Source organism: Balaenoptera borealis (assembly GCF_965194805.1).
Source record: "Balaenoptera borealis genome assembly, contig: HAP1_SCAFFOLD_420, whole genome shotgun sequence".
Lineage (NCBI taxonomy): Eukaryota > Metazoa > Chordata > Mammalia > Artiodactyla > Balaenopteridae > Balaenoptera > Balaenoptera borealis.
Window position 1 is genome coordinate 322,619 of NW_028123776.1, and position 22,234 is coordinate 344,852.

The 22,234-nt window shown below is 40.6% G+C and overlaps 1 protein-coding gene across 10 annotated transcripts in view; it reads left to right on the plus strand.

Annotated features, from left to right (window-relative positions):
- Window positions 1-22,234, plus strand: part of LOC309621421 (serine/threonine-protein kinase MARK2-like) — a 445,069-nt gene that overhangs the window by 126,132 nt on the left and 296,703 nt on the right. For 7 of the 10 annotated variants that reach the window (XM_082408917.1, XM_082408914.1, XM_082408915.1 and 4 more), the window contains one exon: window positions 8,328-17,631. The exons of the other annotated variants lie outside the window; for them this stretch is intronic. In XM_082408917.1, coding sequence (XP_082265043.1) covers window positions 9,724-10,878 — 1,155 coding nt within the window. In that variant the 5' untranslated portion in view covers window positions 8,328-9,723 and the 3' untranslated portion in view covers window positions 10,879-17,631. Of the gene's footprint in view, window positions 1-8,327; window positions 17,632-22,234 lie in introns of those variants that run through there. 10 annotated transcript variants of the gene reach the window in all.

Here is a 22,234-nt window from a genome sequence, read left to right on the forward strand (position 1 = left end):
GGGTTCAGAGCAGTGGATGGCCAGTCCTTGTGTGTGTGTGTCCCAGGACAGGCCATAAATTACTTAAAGTGTCATGATGAGGTTCCCTGTGGAACTACTACACATCACTAGGATCAAGCCTCAGACACTTCTGCTAGGTTCCTAGTTATCTTAGAATGCCTTGTGGCTGGAAGGAGCTAGTGTCCCTTTTCTTTAGAACTAAAGAGATTTAGTCTCTCATTTTGCTATCAAACAGTTTTTTCAGACCATAAATATACAAATTTTTCCAATTTTAAGCCAGATTTTAAAGGTCAGCCAACCCAGTTTACTCCAAAGTTCCTTTTAGGCTTTTCCTGCCTAGAAATTCTCCTAAGTCCCAGCCTAGGAACTTCCTCTTAGGTCTCTTTTACCTAGGAAAGGTAACGGTATACCCTTAAGACTCCAAGTCTTAAGATAACAGCTCAAATAAAAATTATGGACCATCTGCTTAAGATAATGAGGTCCTGATATCAGAAAGAATTTACCAAAGCACCTGAAGAGTGCTGTGAAGCTGGGGGGCGGGAGTGGTGTAGTGCTCAAGGGACCCATGCTTCTTAGTACAGGGTGCCCGTCCAAAGTAGACCCCAAGTGACCTCAGGTAGGTTTTTTTGACATCCTGCTGACTACATCGAGCAATGTTGATAAAAACAATCAATAAAAAAATTCTAATAAGAATAGAGAAGAATTTTATTAGAGCCAAACTGAGGACTATAGTCTGGGAGACAGCCACTCAGATAGCTCTGAGGAACTACTTTGGAGAATTATGGTTTTCAGCACAGTTTTATAGTGTAGCCATGGCACCTGGGAAGGGAGCCTTATCATTGAAGGAGTAAATATTGGGATCCCAGGAATGGAAGTGTTTATCCCTATCTTCAAAACATACATTCTTTACTTCTGGACAATGTACCATTTTCTTTCATGATTAAAGCAAATGTATAATGTGTGTTTGATAGACCATGAGACAGACTGTTCTAGTTAGCATAAAGTTCAAGCCAAATCATGTATAAGCCAGAATTACCCTAATATGTGAAAATTTCTTCCATCACAACTAATCCTATTTTTCTCTGGTTAGTCTAGTATACGTTAAGCTTTGGCATCTATGGACTAACTTATAATTAGCTTATAGCGCACACATAGACAGGCAGTATTGTGAATAAGGAACAGACTACTTAAGAAATGCCAAAACATGAGACTTATTTGGTCAACAACTGACATTTTTTTAAGTTGGAATTTATGGCTGTTTATCTTCTATTCCTTGGATCTGTTCACTCAAATTGTTGTGGAATTATTCTTGGTTTTTGTGACAAAGGACCCTTCAAATACAGATGTTATATGCGCTCTTTTCTTGAGGAACCTCCATATTGTTCTCCATAGTGGCTGTATCCATTTACATTCCCACCAACAGTGCAAGAGGGTTCCCTTTTCTCCACACCCTCTCCAGCATTTGTTGTTTGTAGATTTTCTGATGATGCCCATTCTAACAGGAGTGAGGTGATACCTCATTGTAGTTCTGATTTGCATTTCTCTAATAATTAGTGATGTTGAGCATCTTTTCATGTGCTTCGTGGCCGTCTGTATGTCTTCTTTGGAGAAATGTCTATTTGGGTCTTCTGCCCATTTTTGGATTGGGGTGTTTGTTTCTTTAATATTGAGCTGAATGAGCTGTTTATATATTTTGGAGATTAATCCTTTGTCCGTTGATTCGTTTGCAAATATTTTCTCCCATTCTGAGGGTTGTCTTTTCGTCTTGTTTATGGTTTCCTTTGCTGTGCAAAAGCTTTGAAGTTTCATTAGGTCCCATTTGTTTATTTTGGTTTTTATTTCCATTACTCTAGGAGGTGGATCAAAAAAGAGCTTGCTGTGATTTATGTCAAAGAGTGTTCTTCCTATGTTTTCCTCTAAGAGTTTTATAGTGTCCAGTCTTATATTTAGGTCTCTAATCCATTTTGAGTTTATTTTTGTGTATGGTGTTAGGGAGTATTCTAATTTCATTCTTTTACATGTAGCTGTCCAGTTTTCCCAGCACCACTTATTGAAGAGACTGTCTTTTCTCCATTGTATATCTTTGCCTCCTTTGTCATAGATTAGTTGACCATAGGTGCGTGGGTTAATCTCTGGGCTTTCTATCTTGTTCCATTGATCTATGTTTCTGTTTTTGTGCCATTACCATATTGTCTTGATTACTGTAGCTTTGTAGTATAGTCTGAAGTCAGGGAGTCTGATTCCTCCAGCTCCATTTTTTTGCCTCAAGACTGCTTTGGCTATTCGGAGTCTTTTGTGTCTCCATACAAATTTTAAGATGATTTGTTCTAGCTCCGTAAAAAATGCCATTGGTAATTTGATAGGGATTGCATTGAATCTGTAGATTGCTTTGGGTAGTATACTCATTTTCACAATGTTGATTCTTCCAATCCAAGAACATGGTACATCTCTCCATCTGTTGGTATCATCTTTAATTTCTTTCATCAGTGTCTTATAGTTTTCTGTATACAGGTCTTTTGTCTCCCTAGGTAGGTTTATTCCTAGGTATTTTATTCTTTTTGTTGCAATGGTAAATGGGAGTGTTTCCATAATTTCTCTTTCAGATTTTTCATCATTAGTGTATAGGAATGCAAGAGATTTCTGTGCATTAATTTTGTATCCTGCAACTTTACCATATTCATTAATTAGCTCTAGCAGTTTTCTGGTGGCAGTTTCAGGATTCTCTATGTATAGTATCATGTCATCCGCAAACAGTGACAGTTTACTTCTTCTTTTCCAATTTGTATTCCTTTTATTTCTTTTTCTTCTCTGATTGCCGTGGCTAGGACTTCCAGAACTATGTTGAATAATAGTGGTGAGAGTGGACATCCTTGTCTCTCTCGTTCCTGATCGTAGAGGAAATGCTTTCAGTTTTTCACCATTGAGAATGATGTTTGCTGTGGGTTTGTCATATATGGCCTTTATTATGTTGAGGTAGGTTCCCTCTATGCCCACTTTCTGGAGAGTTTTTATTATAAATGGGTGTTGAATTTTGTCAAAAGCTTTTTCTGCATCTATTGAGATGATCATATGGTTTTTATTCTTCAATTTGTTAATATGGTGTATCACATTGATTGATTTGCGTATATTGAAGAATCCTTGCATCCCTGGGATAAATCCCACTTGATCGTGGTGTATGATCCTTTTAATGTGTTGTTGGATTCTGTTTGCTAGTATTTTGTTGAGGATTTTTGCATCTATATTCATCAGTGATATTGGTCTGTAATTTTCTTTTTTTGTAGTGTCTTTGTCTGGTTTTGGTATCAGGGTGATGGTGGCCTCATAGAATGAGTTTGGGAGTGTTCCTTCCTCTGCAATTTTTTGGAAGAGTTTGAGAAGGATAGGTGTTAGCTCTTCTCTAAATGTTTGATAGAATTCACCTGTGAAGCCATCTGGTCCTGGACTTTTGTTTGTTGGAAGATTTTTAATCACAGTTTCAATTTCATTACTTGTGATTGGTCTGTTCATATTTTCTGTTTCTTCCTTGTTCAGTCTTGGAAGGTTATACCTTTCTAAATATTTATCCATTTCTTCCAGGTTGTCCATTTTATTGGCATAAAGTTGCTTGTAGTAGTCTCTTAGGATGCTTTGTATTTCTGCGGTGTCTGTTGTAACTTCTCCTTTTTCATTTCTGATTTTATTGATTTGAGTCCTCTCCCTCTTTTTCTTGATGAGTCTGGCTAATGGCTTATCAATTTTGTTTATCTTCTCAAAGAACCAACTTTTAGTTTTATTGATCTTTGCTATTGTTTTCTTTGTTTCTATTTCATTTATTTCTGCTCTGATCTTTATGATTTCTTTCCTTCTGCTAACTTTGGGTTTTGTTTGTTCTTCTTTCTCTAGTTTCTTTAGGTGTAAGGTTAGATTGTTTACTTGAGATTTTTCTTGTTTCTTTAGGTAGGCTTGTATAGCTATAAACTTCCCTCTTAGAACTGCTTTCGCTGCATCCCATAGGTTTTGGGTCGTCGTGTTTTCATTGTCATTTGTCCCTAGGTATTTTTTTATTTCCTCTTTGATTTCTTCAGTGATCTCTTGGTTATTTAGTAACGTATTGTTAAGCCTCCATGTGTTTGTCTTTTTTACGTTTTTTGCCCTGTAATTCATTTCTAATCTCATAGCGTTGTGGTCAGAAAAGATGCTTGATATGATTTCAATTTTCTTAAATTTACTGAGGCTTGATTTGTGACCCAAGATGTGATCTATCCCGGAGAATGTTCCGTGCGCACTTGAGAAGAACGTGTAATCTGCTGTTTTTGGATGGAATGTCCTATAAATATCAATTAAATCTATCTGGCCTATTGTGTCATTTAAAGCTTCTGTTTCCTTATTTATTTTCATTTTGGATGATCTGTCCATTGGTGTAAGTGAGGTGTTAAAGTCCCCCACTATGATTGTGTTACTGTCAATTTCCTCTTTTATAGCTGTTAGCAGTTGCCTTATGTATTGAGGTGCCCCTATGTTGGGTGCATATATATTTATAATTGTTATATCTTCTTCTTGGATTGATCCCTTGATCATTATGTAGTGTCCTTCCTTGTCTCTTGTAACATTCTTTATTTTAAAGTCTATTTGATCTGATATGAGTATAGCTACTCCAGCTTTCTTTTGATTTCCATTTGCATGGAATATCTTTTTCCATCCCCTCACTTTCAGTCTGTATGTGTCCCTAGGTCTAAAGTGGGTCTCTTGTAGACAGCATATATACGGGTCTTGTTTTTGTATCCATTCAGCCAGTCTATGTCTTTTGGTTGGGGCATTTAATCCATTCACGTTTAAGGTAATTATCGATATGTATGTTCCTATGACCATTTTCTTAATTGTTTTGGGTTTGTTTTTGTAGGTCCTTTTCTTCTCTTGTGTTTCCCACTTAGAGAAGTTCCTTTAGCATTTGTTGTAGAGCTGGTTTGGTGGTGCTAAATTCTCTTAGCTTTTGCTTGTCTGTAAAGCTTTTGATTTCTCCATCAAATCTAAATGAGATCCTTGCCGGGTAGAGTAATCTTGGTTGTAGGTTCTTCCCTTTCATCACTTTAAGTATATCATGCCACTCCCTTCTGGCTTGCAGAGTTTCTGCTGAGAAATCGGCTGTTAACCTTATGGGAGTTCCCTTGTATGTTATTTGTCGTTTTTCCCTTGCTGCTTGGAATAATTTTTTTTGTCTTTAATTTTTGCCACTTTGATTGCTATGTGTCTCGGCGTGTTTCTCCTTGGGTTTATCCTGTATGGGACTCTCTGTGCTTCCTGGACTTGGGTGGCTATTTCCTTTCCCATGTTAGGGAAGTTTTCGACTATAATCTCTTCAAATATTTTCTCTGGTCCTTTCTCTCTCTCTTCTCCTTCTGGGACCCCTATAATGCGAATGTTGTTGCGTTTAATGTTGTCCCAGAGGTCTCTTAGGCTGTCTTCATTTCTTTTCATTCTTTTTTCTTTAGTCTGTTCCGCAGCAGTGAATTCCACCATTCTGTCTTCCAGGTCACTTATCCGTTCTTCTGCCTCAGTTATTCTGCTATTGATTCCTTCTAGTGTAGTTTTCATTTCAGTTATTGTATTGGTCATCTCTGTTTGTTTGTTCTTTAATTCTTCTAGGTCTTTGTTAATCATTTCTTGCATCTTCTCAATCTTTGCCTCCATTCTTATTCCGAGGTCCTGGATCATCTTCACTATCATTATTCGGAATTCTTTTTCTGGAAGGTTGCCTATCTCCACTTCATTTAGTTGTTTTTCTGGGGTTTTTTCTTGTTCCTTCATCTGGTACATAGCCCTCTGCCTTTTCATCTTGTCTATCTTTCTGTAACTGTGGTTTTTGGTCCACAGGCTGCAGGATTGTAGTTTTCTTGCTTCTGCTGTCTGCCCTCTGGTGGTTGAGGCTATCTAAGAGGCTTGATGGGAGGCTCTGGTGGTGGGTAGAGCTGACTGTTGCTGTGGCGGTCAGAGCTCAGTAAAACTTTAATCCACTTGACTGTTGATGGGTGGGGCTGGGTTCCCTCCCTGTTGGTTGTTTTGCCTGAGGCAACCCAACACTGGAGCCTACTTGGGCTCTTTGGTGGGGTTAATGGCAGACTCTGGGAGGGCTCACGCCAAGGAGCACTTCCCAGAACCTCTGCTGCCAGAGTCCTTGTCCCCATGGTGAAACAGAGCCACCCCCCGCCTCTGCAGGAGACCCCCCAACACCAGCAGGTAGGTCTGGTTCAGTCTCCCCCAGGGTCACTGCTCCTTCCCTTGGGTCCCGATGCGCTCACTACTTTGTGTGTGCCCTCCAAGAGTGGGGTCTCTGTTTCCCCCAGTCCTGTCAAAGTCCTGCAATCAATTCCCACTAGGCTTCAAAGTCTGATTCTCTAGGAATTCCTCCTCCCGTTGCCGGACACCCAGGTTGGGAAGCCTGACGTGGGGCTCAGAAGCTTCACTCCAGTGGGTGGACTTCTGTGGTATAAGTATTCGCCAGTCTGTGAGTCACCCACCCAGCAGTTATGGGATTAGATTTTACTCTGATTGCGCCCCTCCTACCGTCTCACTGTGGCTTCTCCTCTGTCCTTGGACGTGGGGTATCCTCCTTGGTGAAGTCCACGGTCTTCCTGTCAGTGATTGTCCAGCAGCCAGTTGTGATTCTGGTGCTCTCGCCTCCATGTCACATCTTTGGGTGAAAAATAAAAGCTGCTTTCTCTTCAAATTCTCTTCTCCCCTTTATGGTGAAGCTGTTAGATTGCATCTTTTACACATGGCACATAGATATATGTCCCATCCCTCATGTTCTTCTTACAATTAGGCATTCCCAATGTTTGTTGGATTCTATGTTTTCACCTTGTCAATTTTACTGGAGACTCGTGATCATTCTGACAAATGGAGTATGTTAAAAGTGGTGGAATATGAATTCTGAGTCCAGTTCATAAAAAAAGAAATTGCTTCCATTTGGCTTATTTCTGTTTCTGGATATTCAACTTTGGAATCTAGCCACTATGCTGTAAGGAAGTTCAGGCCACATGGAGAGACCATGCATTGATGTTCTTTTCCATAACCCTAGCCAAGTTGTCAGAGAACAGTCTGTATCAATTGCAAGATACGAAAATGAACCAAACTTCAGATAATTCAAGTCTCTCACAAGGCAGTGTTGGAATATGAAAGAAGGGAATCTAAACACTGGATGACTGTGGAGCAGAGATGCCTATTTTGGATTACTTTCCCTGCTCTTGATAATTAGGAGTGAGAAACACGTATTTATCTTATTGAAAACATTGAATTTTGAGGGCTCAAACGTAGTGGTAGAATAAGATTGAAGCTTTTATAGCCTGCCTCCTGCTGTCAGAGGTTTGGGAAACACAGAGCTTTGCCCATATACTAGTCTATACCCCATGCCTTACCATGACCATTTAATTAGTTAATTATTACAACTATTCACTCATAAATTCATTCATTCACCAAGTATATATGGACCCCCTATTATATTCCAAGTAATGTTTTTGCTGCTGGGAAAACCACAGAGAGCAAGTCAGTTAAAATCTCTGTCCTTGTATTAGTTTCCTATTGCTGCTATAACAAACCACGAACTTAGTGGCTTAAAATAACACAGATTTATTTTCTTACAGCTCTGGAGGTCAGAATTCAAAAATCAGGATGTTGGAAGGAGCTGGATTCCTTCTGGAGGCTTAGGGAGTAACCCATTTCCGTGCCTTTTCCAGCTTCCAGAGGCTGCCTGCCTTCCCTGGCTCATCCTGCACCACTCCAACCTCTGGTTCTGTTACCACCTCTCCTTTTTTTCTTTTTCTTTTCTTTCCCCTTGTCTTCAGTCTGCCTGACATGGACATCTTTGAGAATCCATCATTCAGTCTACTACAGTCCCCGTGAAACATACATTATCTTTAGGAATGTTGAAAACATCTTTACCGGGAATTAATGATTTAGAAACTTAATAGCTGGTTTGTCTCATTTATTAATGGTCTTTTAGTTCACGTTCGTCAGTGAAAAGGTTCACTAAGTGATTTTTGGTTGCATTATTTGGGATACAAACTCGAGGTAGCCAAAGTAGTTTTCCATTCTCCATTCCTCCCTTTATGAAAATTCTCTACTACAGCTTACATTAACCCTTTATCTGCCTTAAGATAGAATTCTGAAAGAAAATAGTTTATTCAGAGAAAACATTAGATATCTCTTAGGTATAATTCTGTTGCTCTATGTATATTAAAAAAAAAATTGTGGTGGTGTCACCTGCAAAGCATATTAACAATTCCTAGGAAACAAATAATAGAATCTGGGTAATAAAACATAGTCTAACCTTTCTTCTTTTTCTCTGTATTTAGTTTAGTCTCACTTACTCACAGGGGGACGCGTGCAGAGGCCTCGAACCTGGCACCTCAGACCAGAGTTTCTTGTGCGAAACCGCTGCTCCCCACACCTCAGCTCCGGGACCGTGCGCAGAAGGACACGCCTCTCAATCCAAGATGGCAGCGGCAAGCCATGCGCAGAGACTCCGCGAGATTTGGAGCCTGAGCCACGCAGCTGCGTCTGCCTCGCGAGACTCCGCCCTCTTCTCGCGTAACTGAGGAGAACGCCAGCCAGCCGCTCCGTTCAGGATCCGTTGGGAAGAGTGTGAACTTTAGAACGTGAGGGCGGACCTCTCCAGAATTGAACTCAATTTTGTTTTATTGACACGGGTGACACCAGGAGGACACTTTTGGGGGGCCTGACAATTTCGGCTCGCCCTGGCTTCAGCGAGAGGATGGCGGAGGCTTTGGGAGGTTTGTGTGAGGATGACTGGCTCTGGTTTCTGAGTTCACCGATAGGTTACCACGGCGGTAGCCTTCAGCAGAATTCAGAGCAACTCTGCCCAGGAACCCGATACCCGGGTGTGGTGCGCACACAGTGTAGCCCCTAGGGGCATCTGCACTTGGCCCCCTCGAGGGGATCACACTGTGCCGGCTGTCACTGGGGCTTGGAGACTGATACTCATGCGTATCTTCCAGCTGCTTGTGGCTGTCCTTCCCTTGGTGCCAGATGCCCGGGGACGGCGGGGTCCTGTGGACGAGAAAAAGCCGCAGCAGTCTGACCCGCTGTCTCACCAGCAGTGCTGCCTGCCTGACCCCTGTACAAGGCAGCAACGGCTGCACCAGGACTTTTTGCCCTCCTCGCTGACCTGGGTCAACGGTATATTCTCCCTCATCACTTGCAGTTTGGTAAAGGAACTGGGCAGCCCATGAGCCAGGAGGCGAGACCCGGAAAGATCCAGGTAGTGAGGACCGCCTGACAAAATGGATAAGGATGCATCTCTGAGTTCCTGAAGTGGGCTGGGGGCCCTGTGAGCCACTCGCGGGACCGTGAGCTGCTGGCGAGAACAGGAAACACCCACCGCCCCACCGCCCCACCTCTCCTCCCCCTCTGCTTGTGAGGCAAACCTTGGGTGATTCTTCATCAGCCAAGTTTCCACGGGCTCTCCTCTGGGATCAGCACAGGATACCAGCTAACCCGGCAATCTGGTAAGTACTCCATGGGAATTCCTCATAATTTTAGCTCTCAACTGGCTGGAGGTCTGAAAACTCCTCCTTTTTGGCTGAAAGGGGGAAAGAGAAGGCCCCTGCCTCAGACAGCTGTGCCCCCCCGCTAAGGGACCACATAGGTCCCACACTGAAGCTCCTGAATCACCCCAATATTGTAAAACTGCTGGGGGCGATTAACACAGAGGAGGCATTTATTCTGGTGATGGAGTACCTCAGTGGGGGGGACATGTGCCACTATTTGAAGATCCATGGCCGTATGACAGAGGCGGAGGCCCGAGGCCCGTTCCGGCAGCTGCCCTCCGCCCTGCAGCACTGCCACCAGAGGGGCATCGTGCATCGGGACCTGAAGCCAGAGAACCTCCTCTTTGATTCCAACATGAATATCAAACTTACAGACTTTGGCCTCAGCAACAAGTGTGATGACTCTGGACAAATGGACACAATCTGCGGCACACCCCCTTACTTTGCCCCGGAAATCTTCCTGGGGCAGAGCTACGGCCCTGCGGTGGACGTGTGGAGCCTGGGAGTAGTGCTCTACGCCATGGTAACTGGGTGCCAGCCCTTTTGGGGAAAAGACTACCAGGGGCTGCGGAAGCAAGTCCTACAAGGGAAATACCACATCCCACCTTATCTGTCTTTGGAGATAAGGGATCTATTACAAAAAATGATTGCCCTCAACCCCAGTGACAGAGGCACCTTACCTGACCTCATGAGGCATGCTTGGTTAAACATGGGCCAGAAGGAGCCACTCCAGCCACCCTGTGAAGAGGACCTGAAGGTGACAACGGTGACGACTCCGGGCTTGACTTGCGACCAGATCCAGGATGCTGGAACAGGCAGTGTGAGCGCCAAGAAACCCCAGGTAGGGGCCTCCATCGTAACTGTGAGGCCCTTCTGTCGCGGGGACCTCAGCGGCAGTGAACTTGAGCCTTCTCCAAGCCCTGTGGTGTCCCCCCTGAAAAGCAGGTGGCTCTACCAGGGAGAAAACGTGCAGCTGCAGGAAGACCAGCAGGCGGGGCAGAAGACCGGTGAGTCTGCCTGTCCCCCACCCAGCCTGGAGGCGAGGACTGCCACCCCCAGCCCAGCCCCCCAGTGTGGCACTGGGACATCCCCCTCCACCAGCAGCAGGATTGGAGCCCCAGAGGGAACCAGCTGCCCCCCGGGTGTGTCCAACACTGGAGGGTCCTCCCACACTGGGCAGCCTGAGAGTGTGTCCTCATCCACTCCCTCTGGCCACAGCCAGAAAAAGCAAGGGGTGGCTAGGAGAATCTGGAACTTTGTTTTGAAACATCTTTGTTGCAAGCTGCCCAGCAAGAGGCGTCATAATAAAGTGAGCCCATGTGAACCCCATGCATGACTGAGGCAGGAAGGTCAGGCCGCCGCGCTCCCTGGGGCCCGGTCCAGTGGAAGATGAGGGTGTTCTCTGCGCGGCCTTCAGAAGCATCGTATCCAAGACCCTGGCCAGCTCAGAGGATGGTCCGGAGCAGCCCGGGCGACCGAAAGCGAGGCAACCGTGGCTGCAGGTCTGCCCCTCAACCCCCACCTGGGTGAAACTTCAGAGACTGGACTGTCATTCCTGGGTCACGTCTCCCCTCCCCCACTCTTCTGTCTTCCGTGTTGGTGGGGGAGGGGGATAGTTCTTGTTCCAAGGACTCCTTGGTTCTTCCAATTCTAGTTAATAAACTTGATGCTCGGGCTTCCCTGGTGGCGCAGTGGTTGAGAATCTGCCCGCCAATGCAGGGGACACGGGTTCGAGCCCTGGTCTGGGAAGATCCCATGTGCCGCGGAGCAGCTGGGCCCGTGAGCCACAATTACTGAGCCTGTGCATCTGGAGCCTGTGCTCCGCAACAAGAGAGGCCGCGACAGTGAGAGGCCCGCGCACCGCGATGAAGAGTGGCCCCCGCTTGCCACAACTAGAGAAAGCCCTAGCACAGAAACTAAGACCCAACACAGCCATAAATAGATAAATAAATACTTTAAAAAAAAAACAAAAAAAACTTGATGCTCCAGAAAGATGTATCACACCCTGCTTTGCATCTGCTGTGGTGTATAGTGCTCAAGGAGACACCTAGAAAGACAGAAGCTGAGAGATTGGAGTGTGGATGCACAAATAGAGTTACTGGGAATGGGAGAAGTACAATTTAAACTCAGTTACTGGGGCGCACACTTCCACTCCAGCACAACGCAGTGCTTTACATGTTTACATGGCCCCAAGGTATTATAGGACACATTCCCATTAGCTCTGTTGCTTCTGGGCCGTGCTCAGGAACTAGGTCAATACAGATGCTCCTGGGTGGGGATCCAGCATCCACATTGCTCAGTTCCATCCTTTTCCATAAGCCCGAGCTCACCCCCAGCCTCCTCCCCACAAACAGGTGGAGGTCAGCTCATGACTCTCACAATCCTCAGGTTCTTCCAACCTGCTTTCATCCTTGGGGAAAACCAGCCAATTGTTGGCTTGTCTTTCCCAAAGTTATCATCCTCTTTATTTCTAATGTGGAACACCTACCCCTTTATTCAATTTCAGATTTTATAAAATACTGGAAAAGTCTTTGGCTTTAAGCTGCTTTTTTCTGCTTTCCTACAACAAATGTCCATTGAGAAAGAAAACAGAAAATCATTATCTAATTGAAATTGTAGGAGCAAATATATGTAGAAAAAATATATATACCTTAATACTGTCCCACTTGTATACGTATTTCTGATCAGTGCCATTTGTATAGCTTCACTATTAATTGTCAATTCCTTTGGGGTAACCTGGAGTCCCTACTGACATGCAAACATTCTCTGAGAAAACAGCACTGCTATTACCACTTAACTATGCTTTAAGGTAAATTAATTTGTCAGCTTTGTTGGTATGACCACTGACAGTCACTAGACTGCAGCTCGTTAAGATTGGTTATAAAATGTGTTTTGCTGGAGGGCGGGGGAGAGGAAGTTTCTGAGCCCAGTTGATATTCTCAGACTAATTCACAGTGTGGTCTTGGGGGCTGTTCCTGTCTCTGGAATAGAAGCGGCCAGAGAGTGAAGAATTACAAGAACATTTACTTCCTTCATTTCCTCTTTAGTTCTAAATATATCTCAATGTCCAAAAATAAAAGGCTATGTAATATATTTCCAGTTTTTCTTTATGAATAGGATCAGTAAATAATTAATAAAAGCAAATTAAAAGTGAACTTGTCACAAAGGGAACAATCCTTTGTCTGACATTAGTGAACAGCCTGGTTTTTAACATAAAATATTTTATAAAAGAAAATTATGCTGAGTTGCACTCAGGGTAATTAACTTTTCAGATGCAATAGCTTTAAACTATTTATGTTGCTTGAAAATAATTACTTGTAAGCAATTTGTTTCAATTTTATAAACTAGGGCCAGTTATTATAGGTATTACAGAAGCAGTAATTGCTATTCAGCAGGGTGACGCTTTGCTCTGTCCTCTCAGCGACTCCTGGTTGGAGATACGGGGCCACAGGACGGTAGGGAATTTGTAGCTGCTTTGCTTTTAACATCATTGTGTTAAGGCTGCAAGAGACTAGCTTATAAACTATGAGAGTCAGGCAAAGAGTTTGAACCTACACTATAAAATCCTGTAGTTCTACCCTCTTTACAATATCTGGCAAATCATTCATTTCACTAGGTTTATAGAGAGCCATTTAGTAAAATGAAATGGGTATCCTATGGGTAAAGATCTAATGTCTAGTGCAATCTAGGGCATTATAGTGCTACCTTCCAGCTCTTCTCTCCCAGTGTCTTATACTGGAGTTAGTGATGTGCACATATCTATTCATAGTTCCTCATTCCAATGAACTGTAAGGTCTTGAAATTGAAGGCATGACTTAGCAAAACTTTTTTCAAGGAGCAGGCACACAGAATATGAGTGCTGATTACATTTCATAATTAAATTCATTTTTTTTCTAATATAAACATTGAATTTCTCCTTAGCTTTCATACTAAGAAGACCTTGCAACTCACAAGATTTGACAAATAACTCACCTCTTTGATTACATGTTTATTTGCATATTACTCTTTACCTGATATGAGAAAGAACACAGCTAAATACAGTTGTACTGGGAGTTTTGTACACATGTGGAAGGATGAGAGAGAAAGGGTGTCGCTAACAATGGATTCTGACAGCAAGAGGGAGGCAGGAGGTCCTTAAGGACAATCCCTATGATTAGTTAGTGGTGGAGCTGAGGGGGGTCTGTATTCCAGTGATGTTTGTTTTGGTTCTGTTTTTATCCTCATAATTGTGTATCTGAGCAGCAACCCCCTGATTGGTTTTGTATTGGTTATTAATTATTTACTAATTATTAATTACTAATACAACCTCTGTATATATTTTGTAAAATTTATCTATATTTTATAAAACATATTTTATGTTATTTATTAGATAAAACTTTTTGTAATCTTGTAAAAAACATTAGCAAGGGTTAAAATGATCATCCAATTTTTTTTCTCTATAGTAAATATAACAGGGACTTTTGGAAGAAAGAACCATTTTAATGTGTGTAATCTTCCTAAACTGTATATGTGGGAATCCATATGAAAATGCCAGGCTGGCCAAACCTACTAGATACATAAATACATACTCGTTAAAATGTTGAATGATGGTTCAAAATCATGGCTCAGTTTGGAACCATGACTAGAAAGAGCTAGGAGAATGGCAGTTAGATAAATACTTAGTATTTCTAAAGGGATGTGGGACACAGTACCTCTTAAACATGGCATGCCCAAGAGTCACATGAAAAGGAATTGTAGTAAAGGGGTTTTGACTTTTCAATTCTCATTCAAGATTATAAACCAACTCTGGAATCATATGTGAACCATACCTAATCCTTGCTTGTTGCTCAACCTATTGTGTCTAACTCTGAGAAGCAGATTTCAGAGGGACAAAGGGAAAGAAGTTTGCAACACTAGGCCTATGAGTTAAGCCCTGCTTAGTTCTCCTCTTTGATTTTACTGTGTACTGATATAGTATACGTCAAAGCATTTTATATAATCTGCACACCAAAGAATTCACACTGAAATGTGGTTATGGCACTAAAACTATCTTGCCAAAAACCATTCTCCACAGAAGAGGAGTGAATGTGTGTTCCCAAACTTAACTTAAAGTGATAACCTTATAAAATCCTTTGAATATCGGATGTGACTGGTGTGTGAACTAGATAGTGTCCTATTCAAAGATGCTTCAGGGTGTTTCCTGAAATAGATGTACTTATTTGGATTGGCTATATTTTCTGTCACTCCCTGTCTGAATTACAGGAAGCGCTTCATCATTCGGTGACCTGATTTGACCCCAGTTCCTCTCCCACAACTTCTCTATATGGTAGCCAGAATTGTCATTAACAAACAGAAGTTCAGTCTTTCTAAATTAGCTCCCATTTCACTCTGAATATAAACCAAACTCTTCAAAATGACTTAAAAGCCCCACATGATTACCCCTCCCTTAGTTCTCAGACATCTCACATCACTGAGATGCAGCGGGAGCTCCGGTTCACCTTCTGCTTCTCCGGTGACACTAGCTTCATAGCTTTCTCCAAACATACCAGACAAGTTCCACATTTAGGATTTTGCTCTGACTCTGAATGGGTCAATTTTCCCCAAATAGCTTCATGGGTGAAGTCCCTCACTTCTTCAAATTTTTGGCTCAACTATCACCAAAAGGAGGCCTACCCATACCAGCCTAAGTAAAAGTAGAATCCACCCCCAGGCCCCGCCTACAATTGAAAACCCTTTCCTTGTTCTTTCATTCCATAAGGCTCATGGCCTTTTAATGTAAAATATCATTTATGTGTCCATGTTTATCATTATCTGCTGCCCCATCGCTTCTAGAATATAAGCTCCACAAAGGCAGTCATCGTTGTTTGATTCACTAAAGTATCTTTGGAAAGTGAAATAAAACCTGGCTCATTGTGGGCCATCAATACATTTTTTTTTTTAAGTTGAATTAAATGAAAAGGAGACAGGAACAAATCATGTTTTGGCCTACATGTAAATGATAGCATTAAATTGTCAATTGTCCTTGGAAACAATTGGAGAAAAGTTAGAAAATCTTTTTTTTCCCCCCTTTAAAAATCAGCAAATTGTATAGAATTGAGAATTTACCTTGGAGCAATTTAGAATCCATGTGTTGTTTGAATTTTGACTCAGCAATGTCTTTAAGTTCACCAAATTAATCAAGCAAACAAACCTGAGTCTAAATGCAGACTTCCTTACGAAGTACATATTAAATGATCTTACAAGTATAGGAGGGAACTGCTCCCAGGAGTGGGGTTGACCGGTGTCAGAAGCTAATAAAGGTTTGAATATTAAAATAAATAGAATTAAATTAAATTAAGCCTTAATGATCATGAACAATGAAGTAAGTTTCCAATGCTATATATCAGAAAGACCTTCCTAAGAAAAAATGTCATTTGATTAGTTTCAATAAGCTTTATTATGCTCAACAAATCAAGGGATGATCTACTTAATTTTTCATATTAAAAGTTTGTAATTTTCATCTAGTTTAATGTTCACAGGCTTTCAGAATTTTTGTTCACTTGATATTTTTTAATTAAATCCTTAGGTTGTGAAGTTTTTCCCTTAAAGTAAAATCTTCCTTGCATTTTACAAATAAAAGTTACCTGTTGCAGTATTCAAATAACATATATTATGCCTCTGCTCCATCAGCATATTGACAGATTTGCTGCTGAGACATAATGGGTTGTTCTCTTGGTTAAGTCTTAAACTATACTGAGTATTACATATGAAAAACTGCAAGTAGTGATTTGATAGAATGTCCTCACCTTCTTTTTCCTGTCCTTTATGTTTCATTATGAGGAATTGAAATATAACCCTAAGCAAGACCCCGTTGCAAAAGCATTCCTTTCCCTTTTGAGTAATGATTTTCTGGTAGTGAAAATGTGAAATAATGAAAAGGTTAGAATATGCTTTAATTCATTCCTGCAAAGGTTATGATGACATCATTATTTGGGTCAAAATCAAATCATTGCTTCCATTCTTCGTATGTTAGACAGATTAGTGTCAGATAAATACAGCATAGTATTTGTGTCAACACTTAAGGATAATATGTTATTGTAAACCTTTATTAATCTTAATGACTTTCAAATGTACCTCGTGCTTGAATATTTCTTTCTTTAAATGTCAACTCACCTTTTAAGCTATTGCTCATGTAAAACAAAAAGTAATCTACCTAGACTCAGGAAATGTTTCTCATGTGGCTGTTTAAACATAGCAACCAGGATGTAAAGAGTTTGAAAATCAATTACATGCTTTCAGAATCTAATCAGCAACACTTGATTGGAAGTATCAACCCACAAGTACAGAAAAAGGAAATCGCTTCAATAAACGTCAGATATTTCCTAGCATTTTGTACTTCGGTACCAACAGGAAACTAAGAAATGTTGCTAGGATGTTAGCGTCAAATGTTTCAGCCTTCATGACCATTCATTTTAAATATATTTAATTCATTCAAACAAGTAAGAATTAGCATCATAGTAAACTGTCACCAGTCTATGAATAAGCAAGTACACCTATGTCTCTTACCCCCCTGGGACAATTACACCCTCTACATGGGTCTGTATTATTATCTCTGAAACTTTCCAGTTGCATTACTGTCACCCATGTGCTTGAAAATCCAGGTTTACTGTCAAACCATAATAATACAAAGAGATTTAATCTTTTGAACTGTAAAATATATTAAATCTAATAATAGGCATGAAGAAAAAAACCCACACCACATGTCAATTAAAACTTCCTAATTTGAACATATGTATGGTACATTTCTATTAAATTTTTGTTTGTTTTCTCAAAGGATTATTATGTTCTGTGTACTTAAATCTAAAATGTTGCTATCTCACAGTCTTAATAAATAATACTCTATGGCTCCTTATTCACTTTAAATGATTTTTAAATTTTAAAACAGATTAAATGTTTAATTTTATTTTTATTACTATTTTTTATCCTGGAGGGACACTTGAGAAACTGGTCAAGTCTCAGAAAATCTCTATGTTAAAAAAAAAATCTCTATAGAACACTATACATAAGAATGATTAGTAATTGTAGATATCATAGCCTGCAAATAATTTTCAATGATCTTTTAATTAGACAACATTTTCCTCTAGGTCTGTTTATTTTGGCCAATGCATAAATTCTAGTTTTATATTTAGTTTTCTCTTCTCTTCCCACAAAGAACACCGACTCTAATGAACATTATTAATGTAGGAATAGGAAATTGCAGCTTCTTCCTCCCTTTTTTCGTTAAAAAAGGTCTGCTCGATACTGTTTCTTTATCTAACTAGGCCTAAATATAACAAATCACTACTATAGAATATTCTAGTGAGGTATGTTTTCTGGCATATAACATGTAAAATATTAGGGCTTTTTGGCTTGATGTAGTTCAGTGATTTAAGTTGAATAAAGAAAAGGTGGATATATTTTCTGGAAAAATAAATATATAAAAAGCAGATACTAGAGGGGAGTTAACACTTAGAAACAGAGAAGACCACAGGGTAAAAGGTGAGTTTCTCATTTGTTTTGCTTTTAGCCTGAGACTACTCCAGAGTTACATCTGACAGGGAGGCTAAAGCTTCAGTAGAAATCAGCCTCATTCTTGTGGAGAACTAGGAGACACAGTTCAGGGCAGTCATAGCTTCTGGAATCTGAAGGTGAAAATGGCAGAAAGTACAGAGTTAGGGAGGAGAAGCCCCAAACTCTGTGTATCAATTTTACCCAAATATCTGACTGACCCCTGAACCAGACAAGCATGGGACTGACTTCAAAAAAGCCAGCTACAGCTCGAAGAATAGAACGTAAATTTAGCTGCCTCCCATTTCAAAGCAACCATTCAAAGCAAATGGATTTCAAAGCAACCATTTTAACTACTCATCACAATATTCTTCTTCTCTCAAAGTCAAATTCTGAGGCTGAGAAGATACAGAGAAAGGAACCCTTCTTAATCATATACTTGTATTTAAAGGAAGGGGGAAAAAACTGCACAATTTTGTTGCTCAGATCTTCCAGTTGGCTTACAATAAGTCTTAAGACTTATTGATATTCACTCTATCTCTGATTCCCAAACAGCAATAGGAGGATTTCAAGATTTCATTTTGCAGCATGATTTTTGTATTTGGTTTCTGTAAACTCCAAAAATCTTATGCTTGAAGAAAAAATATTTTCTCCAGGGTCTGGTGGAGACTTGTGCAACTGGATAATGTCATGACAAATGACTGTTAAGTGGACTAGTTTCTGTAACCCTTTTTCATCTTCAAAGCACTCAGCAAAATCTGCTTTATTTTAGTGTTATTAAAGGACTTCAGAAAACATTTCAGAAGAGCTGAAAATAACACCTGTCAAGCTGAATTGGGGGATGGGGACATCTGGATAGACTCTCTAGACAGATGATCCTGAAGAAGTTGTCTGTGCTGGAGCCCTGGAATCCTCAGAGTTCACAGAGGTGACTCACCAGTCCTTCCTAGTGAAAGCTAACAGTTTATGCCTGACAGAGAACACTGTAGTAGCCTCTCTCACAAGGGCAACAGGTGACCACCTTTCCTCAAGAGATTCATTTCTTCTCCCGTGGGTCACAGGCTGGGAATTAACATTAAATTGCAACCTAATCCAACTGGAATGTGTTGATAAGAAAGAGCATATACACTTATAGAGGAGATATAAGAATTAGCTTATATTAGCAGGAGTTGAAGGAATGACCCAGGGATTGCACTTTGGGGGTACTTGCTGAGTAGGCCAGAATATAAGACTGCATAAGCAAGAATTCTCAGGACATGAGGATTTAACACTCAGGCAAGGGCCCCAGAAAATAGAGATATCTCCACACTCTAGAAGAATGAAGAAAGAAATGTCCCATGTTGAGCAACAGACATAGCTGAGTTGCCATGACAGAATAAAGAGGCTACAGGAAGAGAGAAAGCTGGATAGAATAAATTACGTGAGTCCAGAAAACCTACCAGAGGAGAGGTTTTCAGGAGGAGCCAGAATACATACCACTCGCCAGGGCCATCCAAACTGCATTGATGAGCGGCATCGGCAACACAACAGGTTAAGTGGTAGCGCTCTTCCGTAAGGCTGAGTTGATGACAAGGGAGGCAGTAACAAACTTGGAATTGTTCATCTATGGATCTCAAAATAACAGGAGTGACCTCCAATGTCAGAAAAGCAGCTAAGGTTCATGTGACCTAAAGGTGGTGGTAAAGATAGTGAGCATAGTGTTCCAAAGGGCAAAAGAGACAGGCAGCCAGCTTGGGTGCTGTTAACGTCTACAGCAAGAAAATGGCACGCATGGCGGAGCAGAAAGAGAACAGTAGTCACTCCGGTAAAAAGTCATAATTCTCTCCTCAGTTTCTGGAACTGTGTCTATTTGAAGATCCATAGCTCATTTATTGGTGAAGAGCCAGATAGCTAGAACAAAGGGTTTTTTGCAACAATGCAGTCAGTACATAGGACGAGGATTTCTTCAGTTCTTCCGCAAAGAGACATATGGCCTTTTCCTTAGGTGACAGTAAATTAAGGAGAGAGCTACAGTTTGATTCTGAAGGCTGTCTGCTGGCAGAATTCCCTTAAGAGGCTAATTAGCTATGGCCCACCCATATTATAGAGGGTAATCTGTTTTACTCAAAGTTTACCGATTTAAATGTTAATCTCATCTAAAAAATACCCTCACAGAAACATCTAGAATAATATTTGACCAAATATCTGGTTGCCATGGCCTAACTAAATTGATACAGAAAAGTAACTATTCCTTTATGTAATATTTTTTCTGTCTTCATTTTCTCCTTCCTCTTCTCTCTGTTCTCTTCTTTCTCCTTCTCCTTCTTCTTAATATCCTTATGCCTTTGTTTGTGTAGAAAGGAGATTAAGAGGTAATAACCAAGCTTGAAAGATACATGCAAACACTAATCAACTGCATTCTTATGGTAACCTATAAAGATCAAACTGTGAGAAATCATGATTATTATAAAATAGTGTTATTAATCATGACACAAAGGTTTTGTGTGAAATGAATATTTTGATTTTATATTTTTCACCTGCTGATTCTTAATTTACTTCCCAATTAACTTACAAAGTTTTTCAGTTTTTGACGGCAACAATGATTTTTTTTAAAAAAAAGTGTTACTCATAGTTTTCCTGACAGCAATATGCAAGAAAAATGCTATGTTTGATAAGTCTGAAACTTACTTAAAAGATTGCAATCTTTACTTCTGTGTTCTCTGTTAAATGTCAGCTATGTTTGGCCATTTACTTAGAGCTAAAATGAGTAGTCAGTTAACCTGATAAGATATAATTCACAGTGCATTTTTCAAGATGCTCTGAGGGAGAGTCAGGTGAGGTCCCCAAAGCAAGTTGTACATTCCATCCTGTTGTTTCATATACTGAGAACTGTTGTTTCGTGAAGAAAAATTCAATCTACGCTTTTTATTATTGATTTTTCTGTTATGTAAAGACATGCAATAATATTTAGAAAGGGCTAATTTCTACTTCATGCACTTTGGAAAAGAAGAAGTATGGAATGACAAAACCCTAAACTTTTAGCTAGTTGGCTTAACTTACTGATGGGAACATTTTGATACATTCATTTAACTAAGATGTATTTTTTGTGTATACTATATCAAGTCAGGCACTGTGCTATACAATGAAATTATTATGGCAAATACAAGGTACATTGTGTGCTTCCTCTTAAAGCTTGTAGACTATGGAAAAGAGATAGAAATAAAAATGTCAAAACCATTATTATAGAATGGGAAGTACAGGGTGTTATTCCCTGGGCCCCTAATTAAGAGTCAGGGAGCTTGATTTATTCAAGTATAGTGGAATACTTAGAAGACAGGAAGAAGTATTCCTGTATCAATTGGTAGAGAAGTCACTAGTATTTTTGTGTCTAGGAGAAAATGCAAACTATCTTTTGGATTACCATTCTTTTTCAGACTTTTCCATGGCCTGGCCCCTTCTCAGTGATGCTGACTGAAAGGGATTAGGGATCTTTTTGCCCCAGAAAAAGTTACAACAGTGGTGGCAATAGCTAGAACAGATAGTGTTGCATCCTGTTGCAGATACTCCTTGAGAGGAGGGGATGATGTTATCACAGATTATGAACCTGGTATCTTCTCTTTGGACGAAAAACATGATTAGAACCTCTTTATAGATTGTCCAGAATGAAGTCCACTCACATTAAAGGCTTCAAAGACCTCAGAGGGGAACTCACGAGGAAGCAAGAGGGCATCTTTATTTGAGATCCAGAAATATCTCCAGGACCTGTTGGTTTGTCTAGATTATTCCTCTGTGGTTATGTTTTGAGTCTTTGCAGCACCAGCCACCCAGGCACAGTGGCAGACCCCCAAAACAGAGACTGGATGTGACTGTGCATAAGAGTTCTAGCCTTGGACAATAAGCATGAGCCTTTGTGGGACCCTAGAGAATCTTTCCAGGAATATGACTCACTAGATGAATCATCAAAATAGAGACCAAGATTCACTAGAGTGTGCTAGACATGTTTTTTTCCAGTTAAGGTTTATTGGAACTCTGTGGTCTAATTTACAATGCTCAAATCTTCCAGCAGTCAAGGAAAATCTTTGCAACTGATATTTTTGTAATTTGGAGCTTCCGGCAAAGGGAGGCAGCTTCCATCCAGACGTGCCCCTTGGGGTTTTGGACTCCCTGGGGTTTTAATGACCCTGACATAACTAGTAGGTACATTGCTT